Source organism: Brienomyrus brachyistius, chromosome 16 (genome assembly GCF_023856365.1).
Source record: "Brienomyrus brachyistius isolate T26 chromosome 16, BBRACH_0.4, whole genome shotgun sequence".
NCBI lineage: Eukaryota > Metazoa > Chordata > Actinopteri > Osteoglossiformes > Mormyridae > Brienomyrus > Brienomyrus brachyistius.
In genome coordinates, this window is record NC_064548.1 from 1518498 (window position 1) to 1528835 (window position 10338).

Genomic DNA, 10338 nt, shown 5'->3' on the forward strand with positions numbered 1-10338 from the left:
TGCCCAGGGCCAACATTAGATGACTAAAATATGACTTTAACTAAACTGAATTTTTGTCAAAAGACTAAGACTAAAACAATAACCTAATGCTGTTAAAATTAACACTTGCTATTTTAATGATTATTCATTTCCAAATTTCTAGTATGTTTAAAAATCAGTTTAAAGTTTTACTTCTGCTGCCTTTGCAAAATCATCTGACTGATGAGGATTCCCTGGGGGCTGTGGCTGTAGAAAGACAGCGGCATACCTCTGGGATGGTCCCTGACAAAGTCATCACTACAATAAGAGTTTGTGTACTGCAAACTGTTCACTTATCTGCAGTCATTTACTGTTATATTAGTCAAGTTTTTCTTACTTCCCCTATGAGGGAGTGATTGCAGAGCCCAAGACAGAAACTAAAAGAAAGCAGGGAAGACAAGGCTGAGATAAACAGAAATTTGTGTTTATATTTGCAAATAACTGCTGGTCACATCTGGATGTACAATAACAATAATGAGGACAACAATAAAAAGTCATATAATATTCAATTATATAATATACCTTTACTAGGCATTCTTTCAAGTCACAGACTGGCTCAGAAATTGTAGGATGATCAGTATCACACTTTAAAGAATTAATACAAAAAAGAGATTTCATTTATCAGGGAATGAATCTATAGAGGTTCATCCTGAATATCTTAAGGAATACAACAGGGAATTAAGTCTAGCAGAACAGTGTTCATTGAAAACTGGTAACCATGTTAAAGGTTACAAGGCTTGGATGCACAATGGGTCTCTACCTTCTATATTGTAACAATACCACATGTAATGTATAAGAGGGTGTAATAATGTGATAGTTGAATATAAAATTAATATAGATAGATGGATGGAATAATTGTTCTATTTTTGGATATACTGTATTTACAGTTTGACCCATAAGTGATTAAATTCAATCTCAGTGAGACACACAGCTATATATACCGTATACTCCCACCATATTATCGTATACGGTATACACCCATCGGCCACTTCATTAGGAATACCATTCTAATACTGGGTAGGCCTCCACTTTGGCCTCTGAACAGCCTGAATTCTTCATGGCAAAGGCTCAGTTAAGTGTTGAGAACATTTGGTCTCTGTTGGCTTAATGGCATCAAATAATTGCTGTAGATTTGTTGTACTTTCATGCTCTAAATTTCCCATTCCACCAAATCCCAAAGGTGCTCTGCTGGGCTCAGATCTGGTAATTGGAAGGCCACTGAAGTACATTATCATGCTCACAGAATCAGATTGAAATGACGTATTATTTATGACATAATGTACAATTCACAGCCAGGGACGGATTATGGGTTGTGTGGGCCCCTGGGCAAAACGTTCGCGAGCCCCCCCCCCCACCACCACCACCACCACAACCACCATAATTCAAGGGCCCTTGGCAGCCAAACGCCCTCCCTATAGGGTCAGGGGCCCTTGTAGGCAGAGGATCAAAGAATGTAGGCCCTCTAAAATAGACAAACGAAAATACATTGTTGATAAGCGTTGCAAATTGTTTTGGGCTAGGGGCCCCACAGGCCCCCTGCACCCCAAAGGCCCCTGGGCAGCGGCCCCGCTGGCCCGGTCCGTAATCCATCCCTGTTCACAGCGTACCACCAACAGGCACCCTGGACTGTTGACACAAGGCAGATTGGGTACGTGAATTTGTGCTATTTACACTAAATTCTTACCGCCTTATCTCCATGTTGCAGCACAAACTGATCTTCAACAGACCAGGTGATATTTTTACAGTCATCAGCAGTTCAGTGTCCATGAGCCCATAAGCACTGTAGTCTCAGTCTTTTCTTAACTGACAGGAATCCAATATGGTCTTCTGTCATTGTAGTCCATGTACCTCAAGAGTCAGTAAGTTGTGTTTTCAGACACACTTTTCCATTCACCACTGTTGTAATGAGTGGCTATTTGAGTTATTGAAGCCTTCCTATGATCAGTCTACCCATTATCCTCTGATGTCTCTCATCAATAAGGTGTTTCTTTTCATAGAACTGCAGTTTACTGGAGTTTTTTTTTTTTACACCATTCTGTGTAAACTATAGAAAGTGATGAAAATCCCAGATCAGCAGTTTCTGAAAAATCTGACTTATATCACGTATATCTAATTTCCCCTTATTCTTATGTTTGATCTGACCTATATCTGAAGCTCTTGACCCATATCTGAAGCTCTTGACCCATATCTGCATGAATACATGCACTGAGATGCAGCCACATGATTGACATTGATATTTACCTGAAGTGTTCAGGTATTCAGGTGAGTGTATGAATACATTTCTAGAATAACAAGTTTAGGAGGTGATCCAGATTCTTGTTTCCAAATTAAACTATTCAATTTGAATGAGAAAGTCATCATGCATTGCATAATGAAACTAGCTTAGGCGACTGTGTCTGGGTTTCTTTAGCTTGTTGTCACTGGCTCAGATGTAGGTAGATGTAGTCAAATCTGGAAGCTTCTATCATCCACTAATGCAGTTCCCTCCACAGTTCACCATGGGGTCACCGATGAGTCATCTGTGGACTTATGGCTCCTCTGCTTAGAGAGTCCCTAGGTTAATTATGTCCCTTATTTCCAATGCTCAGACCACCTGTGATGCTCCAGTATAGCCCTTTAAGAAAGAAATACAGTCAGTTATGCTTAAGTACCACAGCTATGATACAACTTACCACAGATAACAGGCTAATATAATGCTGCAGTTACTCAATAAAGCTTTGCCGTTGGAATAAAACAAACAAACACAGCTTTACACTACTGACATATTGGCTACCTTCTAATACTACCTCTAATACTATCTCTGAAGTTTCACGGTGACATACAAGAAGCTAACAATATTTTAATAATTTAAATATTCATAAATTTTACAATAGTTTACGTTTCCTTTTCTGTCAGCTATTATTTTCAGGGACCAGAAGTATAAACGTTACTACATGTGTCATTTATGACTAGTATTGTGAGAAGCTTTTCCTTTATAAAAGAGGCTCTTCTCGTCTAATAAACAATTAAATACTTGGTTCAAATACCATTAAATACATGGTTTAACTACCATGCAAATAAGCGGGAGACAGAATGAAGAAGCTTACAAACTGAGTCAGATGCTGCCTCCTGTAACGCTTGATCAGCAGTACTGTGATCAGGATACTGATCAAAATCCCTACTGTGATGGGAACCACACTGGCAGCTGTAATTGGTTCTTGAATCTGCTGCACTATAAACAAGATGACAGGACAAGATCATGGTTAGCAGGAGAGCGTGCCGAGAAAAGCTATAGGACTGAATGGACCCCCTAGGGCTTAGGAAACACTGCGCAAAGCTTACTCACTCGTGGGGGTGACGACAGGGGGGGCGGGAAGAACTTTAGCAGTGGTATTGAGGTGCAGTCTGGGATTCTCCACCACACACTGTAGGATGGTGTCATTATCCATGCTGTTGTATAGTGTGCTGGTCAGGGTATACAGCTTAGAAAAATGGTCCTGGTCCTGTGTAGTGTTAGCCACAATAGGTTCCCCATTGCGCAGCCAAAAGAGTCTCCCCCGTGGGTATCCTCCCTTTGCCTGGCAGTGGTATATCCCTGTTCCAGAATTCATTCCATTCACATCCACCTGGAGAGTATAGTTTGCTGGAAAGAAGAGACACGTATTTAATCTCTAAATTCATGATTGCCACACCTGTGCACAATGAAATACCTAGAGAGAATTGAGGTATTGGTATTTTTCCAGTGCAAGGAGCTTTTTCACAAACCAGCAACTTTTGCAACCACATTCCCATGGTAGGATCTCAGCCTGACTGAAGTTCCTCTGAGGTACTTCCTGAACCTTTTTTAGTCCCTACTCTGGAGTAGGTACTTTGGGCTCAACATGAACTACTGGGTGGGGCTTACATTCATAAACTTTGCTGAATGGTTGACCACAAGCACTGGTGTTAATTTGGAAGGTACGCAGAGATGCAGGGAAAAGAAGAGAAGTAGTGGAGCAAAAATTGAGCAGATGGATTTTTTCTCAGATTAAATGCATTAATGAATAACTTTTTATGCTTATGTCTCCATATTTCTGCATTGGAAAATTCAGTCAATAACCGATATACTTCTAATATCGCTGCTGCTGGTGGTGAAACCTGCAAGCACCTATTGATGGAATAACATTGCATCATTTTTCATTCTATGGAAAATTAAAGATTGATCTGCTAACCAGATTTAGTAATGAATAATAAACATGTCATGGGATGTATAAATAAACATAAATATAAATAAAAGTATGTTTGGGGTGTGTTTTGTCCTGAATTTTTGGAACATGCAATCGAGTCCCCCCAATAACTAAAAAAAGGTTTTTTTCATCTTTCATTGCTTTGGAATTGCAGCGTAGTTTCCTATGAAATTACGGGTGAAGTTTAACCTATGAGCCTTTGGCATCTCCCATACTCATTTAGCATAAAGGTCACAATTCCTGTTCTGTGGTGGGAAAATGGCTTCCCATTGAAGATGGCTCAGAAACCTGGAACCAAGAACTAGATTCCTGAACTTTGGGGTGAAAGTGCCTTATGTGGCCAAGTGTGACAGTCCATGATAAAATGTATGGGTTCCATCTCTGCACAATACAAGGAACTACCAGGGTCAGTGACCTCCTGCTCCCAGGTTTGCCTGAAGCTGCATTCCATAGCAGAAAAAACATCATACAGTTAAAGAAACTAATAGAACTTTTTTCAGTTTTATTTTTTCAAAACTTTTTTTATTCTAAGTGTATTATTCTAAGCAATTATGACTTTTTTTACACACTTGACCAAGAGGAACCTTGAGTTCTGTGTTCAAAATGAAAAGTATTATGTGTATGCTACAGCCTACAACTGTAAGTAATCCCATGGTAATCCACATACTGTATTATGTTAGTTGTGCTACGCAATATGTGAATTTAATATCCAATGGTTGAGTTAAACCCAGTGAATAGAGGAGTTAGACCAGGGGTGGCCAATCTTATCTGCAAAGGGCTGGTGTGTGTGCAGGTTTTCGCTGTGACTCCCTAATTAGATTACTAATTAGAGGACTGATCAGCTGAAGAGTCCTCACACCTGGGTTTGAACAGCTGAGCAGCAGGTTATCCCAAAAACCTGCATACACACTGGCCCTTTGCAGACAAGATTGGCCACCCCGGAGTTAGACTAATTTCAATATATCTAATATTTTTATGTATAGCTAATGTTTATGCATTTTCTTGTGCAAATACTGTTTATTACTGTAGTATTTCTTGGATGCTAGACTGTTAGATTTAGCGCTGCAATAGCCAGTCATTTTTATTTGGCATAAAAGTGAATAAAATAGTACAAATGAGTTGTTAAAGTAATGAGCCAACCACAATGCCGAGGAGAGTAAGTTCATATTTCAAAAACGGGAACTAAAAGAGTGAGCATTTTGGTGGAATGAGAAAGTGAAACAGCAAATGAATTACCATGTATTAATTGAATTTATAATATGTATTTCATCATATTGGACTATAAAGATGAAATTACATAATTATAAATTAAATTGTACAGTAAAATCCTGTTATAGTGGACTTGCTTATAACGGAATTTCATCTATAATGGACAAACAATTTGGTCCTCAAGGCCCCCTTTAGCTGTAGTATTGTTTGGCTATAACGGACGTGCAGGATCCGCCTACAAGGTGTGTGGCGTGCTGGTGATATCCAGCGCAGATACGTAGTCAGGATTATTAATAGTCACGCATCTGATCAGGAGAAGTTGGATTAGTATATGCACAATATAATAATCTATACCACAAGTGTTTCTGCTGGGGTGTGGCATGAGTAAATGGTGTCCTGTAGTTGTGTTCTGGGCAAACAGCAACTCTGGATATAAGAGACTGTTTTGCCAGGTCCCTTGAAGTCCACTATAACTGGATTTTACTGTAATTATAAAATTCTAATTTGTAGATATTTTTAAAACCCCCCTACACAACTCTTTTCAAATATCTAAATTTATTTCAGCAGGGAAATCTCTCACATTGATGATGTCTGCCTCAAATTCCACTGAATTAAAATGAACAGTAATCATTAGCAAACTTCATGAATGTGTAACATATTAACCATGGTACTGATGGCTTTATCATATTTATTACAGTGTAGGTTTATTTAGGTTGGTAGTCTTGCTGTGATGATTTTGTTTTTAAATGGCAAATGAATATACCATGTATCAATTGAATTTAGACTATGTATTTCACCATATTGGAATATAAAGATAAAATTATACAATTAATGTGACACAAGGCGAACACACTCACCAGCCACCTGCAGTGACACCTGTGTTTCAACTAAATCTCCATTCTTGTAGAAGCATCTATAGATGTGCTCATCAAACACAGACACATTGCGGAGCAGCAGAGAGCAATTCTTCTCATTTTGGGGGTAATAAAGGTGGGTCCTGCCTTGACCCAGTACAGTCAGGTTGTTAGGCCGTTGGACATATTGGGCAACAACGTTTAGTTCATTCTGCCAGACCAGGTATGGGTCCCCTGTACTTGCTGGGCAGGGGCAGTGGAGATGAACATCGTCACCAACAAGAGCCAGTTGTGTGTCATGGGCCAGGGCTGGGTGAGAACAATCAGACACACAAATAACAGGAGGCATTTATTGCTACTTCACAGAACACACAGACACACCCCTTACTACTGTTTTTTTTTTTTTGCAAGGGCCCAGTTGAAATCCTAATTTGATTTTAAATCAGAGGAAGAGAAACTGAGAGCAACACTTGTTTTTATATTATAAATATCTGTAAATGAATAAACAAGACACTATGCAAACTGCAGTTAGTACAACCTAAAACAAGGTTTCGAAGAATAACACAGAAGAAATAAATTAAGCTAAATCAATTAAAAATACATTAAGTAGCAAATAATTACCCATTTGCTTACACTCTTTGATGACAAAAACATAAATACATTGCAAACGCATGCAGAACTGTTCAGTACATTACATTGTGAATCTCACTTAAAATTTTAATGCCTGCAATTTATGAAAAACATATAAGCTGTAGTCAACCTAGAAGTATAACAAAAATAGGTATAAATTTTATTGGATGGAGAGTGAAAAAGCTCCATTCTTAAGTATATAAAAAGGAAGTAGAAGCTCTCAGGAAGTTCACCCATAAATTCGTGGAATGTTGTTAACTCACTAGCTGCTTATGCAAAAAGATACGCAAGAGGTTGATGCAAGAAATGGTCACCAGGCACTGGTGACAGACAAAAGCATGGGGGGGGTGGTTTTTCAGATCATTTGCCTGGGACTCCTGGGATATTGGTATATACAATCTCGACAGAACTGAGAAGTTGATATGAAAGCAGCTTTGGGGTTTTCAGTTCCTCTGCCATATGACTCCAGCCTCTGTCTACTTCAATTGTCTGCTTCTGCCACAGAGGAAGTGACCTTTTTGTCCATTGAGTGGAACAAAAAACCCACCCTGCGCAGCTCTTTTCAGAGATGTGAACTTTTTTCAGCAGGGAAATCCCCCACATTGGTGAAATGTCTACCTCAAATTCCACTGACAATTAAAATGGAGAGTAATCACTTTCATACTTCTTAAACGTATAAAATATTAGCCACAGTACTGATAGTTTTATGATATTTATTACAGTGCAGGTGTATTTAGGTTGGTAGTCTTGCTGTGGTACTTGCTCTTGCGATTTTGTTTTTAAGGGTAAAAGTTTAGTGAAAGATTTAATCATTCTTATGTGGCAGTTTAAAAAAAAGCATGCCATGCATGGAGGTACAACTTTTTAAGCTTTTGAAATGCCATGACATGTTCAGACATAATACCATGGCTTTGCATCATTTATTTGGTTCAGCAACCTGACACACTAAACAATCACAATTTCTTGTTTTTCCTGAAGATATCTAGGTCAAGTTCTGTATCCTCAGAGTTCAGCTGTTATTTCAAAACCTACACTGGAACCTGGCTTTGTATTGTGTTTTCTGCTATATACAGAATGAGAGCAGACGTCTTCACCCACCTGTTTAAGGGTTACATAAAAATTACTTACTCACCTGTTAGAAGGCGGGAGAGCAGCATGACTAACATGCTACAGTTTATCCTGTTGGAGGTAGAAAATATATAATGTTAATAAACATTAATAATTAATTAATGGAAGTTATGCCACCACATTTCATTTGGCTAAATATCAGTTCACAGTGATGTCAGGCAACATTGCATAAAATCCCCGTTCTTTCCCCTTTCGTTTTTATCTACGTTTCACGTGTTGCCGTTATGGAGTACTGCACGCCAAAAGGTTAAATTTACACCCTGAATGTGTTACATTTTACTCGAGAAAATCAAACGTATTTTATAATCTATGCTCTAAATATTTATATGAACAGCTCATCCGACATACATCATCAGTCATCAATTTGTATGATCTGTTTTCTATAATCATCTAATCAGGAAAAGGTTACTGAGAGCCCTAAACATATCCTAACAGTGCGCGCGAAGGAGCACACAACGGACTACTTAGAAACACTTATTAAACTGGTAAACCGGCGCATACAAACTGATCGCACACCCCTTGGGAAACATGAGGCAATAGTCCGCTCCACCATTCAAGTCACAGCGAAACTACAGTTAAATTAAAAATGCACCTTCCCGAGAACATTGCTACAACATTCATGTAATGAAAGAGAAAACTGGAAACATACCAGTGTTCTTCCATTTTCACCGTGCGTGGGGAACTGAGAAGCAAAATGCGATAAAAAAAAAAAAAAAAAAAAGATAAAGTCGGCGCAGCCTCTGCCACTTCCTCTGACGCGTATCGATTGTGAAATTTGGTAAACGTGTTCATAGCTCTTTAAGAGCCCTGTGAATTACCCGTTACTAAAACTGCAGAATATATTGAATATATTGAAGTGCTTACAGAAAGCATTGCCGTTCAACCCATTAGGCGACAAAAGTGAGCACTGAAGAACTTTCAGCTATGCCTCAAGATCTGTTCCAAAAAAAAACATCTACTAGCCTAGGAGTCATAATCACTGTGCTGGCCCAACCCAAAAAAAACATGGTGCCTGATGGCCTGCTAGGAAAACACCAATGATACATGGCCGGCTTACATGCTTATACACTGCTCAAAAAAATTCAAGGAACTTGAATTTTGAAAACACATCCGATTTCAAATCATGCTGAATATCTTATACTGATATGGACTGGGTAATATGTTAGGGATGAAATTATGCCATGTAGTCTGATGGAAAAGGGAAAAAGGGATGATTCACAGCGCAGCTGCCAGATTGACTCTGTCTCCTAGTGTGGTACTTTGTGGTTACGTTTTTATTAATTTCTGTTTTTCCTGTTTGTTTTTGACCCCTTGTTATTCCCTTATTTTCTGGTTTCCCCTTTAGTGTGGATCACCCCTTTTTCCATCCCTTCACCATGCCCTGCCATAAAACCATGTGATAAAAACCACGTTTTCGGTCTCCACAAGGGGAAACTCAATTTTATAAAAATCTGTGAATACAACCTGTTGTAACGTAACACCTTGGGAACCCGGGATCCACACAAAGAGCAGAGAGAGAAGCAAGACATAAGGCAGGTCAGTCATTAAAAAGTCATAATCAGGAACATAGGCTGGAGTCAAAGGTCAGAAGGTTGGTCCTGGGGGTGCAGGGCAATGCAGGTACATCTGCAAACACAAGCAACGTGAGACACACACACACACTCTTACTGAGACAGGGGTTGGAGCACACACGCATTGGGTTGAGAATTGGGAGAATCACACACAGCCAACCACACAAGAGGAGAATCAAGCATTTGAGGAAAACCTGGGATAGCGTATGCTCAGGGAGCGGATATATGTTCTACTGAAATAACCAGTTAGACCAGTTAAGTAGGTTAGGTAATTATTAGAAACCAGAAACTGGACCGAGACACAGCTGAATCAGAACTTTGGGAAGGAAGACCTGAAGGGGGCGGGTGTGGCTCCAGTGATGGAGCCATCAGCCTCACACCTGTATGATTACCTTTTTTTGGGCCAATTATGCTACACTTAACAAACTTACCTTAATTTTATGTATGATTGTATTTGTATGTTAGCCATGTAGATGTTTGACCCCTTCATATGCTTGATAAAGAATAATTTCCCTAACAAATGTTTATTTATACAGGTTTCCTTGTCCTCCCACATATAAATAAAGTAACAGTTGTCAGAAAAGCCTTCTGCTACAGGGCCCCTACATTGTACAATGGTCTGCAAGCTCATGTTCTCGATGCCAAATTGATCTGTCTTTAAAACTTGAATGGTGACCTGTTACTTCAGTCTGGCTTACCTGCACCTGCATCTAATATATGTAA

General features: G+C 39.2%; 1 protein-coding gene across 3 annotated transcripts; it reads right to left on the reverse strand.

The window, feature by feature from the left end:
* Window positions 1-421: 421 nt before the first annotated feature.
* si:dkey-192g7.3 (T-lymphocyte activation antigen CD80) lies at window positions 422-8991 on the reverse strand. 3 transcript variants are annotated; one of them, XM_048979050.1, is made up of 6 exons: window positions 8694-8991; window positions 8049-8095; window positions 6290-6595; window positions 3344-3640; window positions 3105-3229; window positions 422-2632 (listed from the first exon to the last, which is right to left on the reverse strand). In XM_048979050.1, exons 1-6 carry the CDS (start codon window positions 8834-8836, stop codon window positions 2603-2605), a joined length of 948 nt encoding a protein of 315 aa, XP_048835007.1. In that variant the 5' UTR covers window positions 8837-8991; the 3' UTR covers window positions 422-2602. The 3 variants fall into 3 exon arrangements, with proteins under 3 accessions (XP_048835007.1, XP_048835008.1, XP_048835009.1); XM_048979051.1 differs by lacking the exon at window positions 8694-8991 and adding an exon at window positions 8561-8663; XM_048979052.1 differs by lacking the exon at window positions 8694-8991 and adding an exon at window positions 8393-8542.
* Between the last annotated feature and the right edge of the window lie 1347 nt (window positions 8992-10338).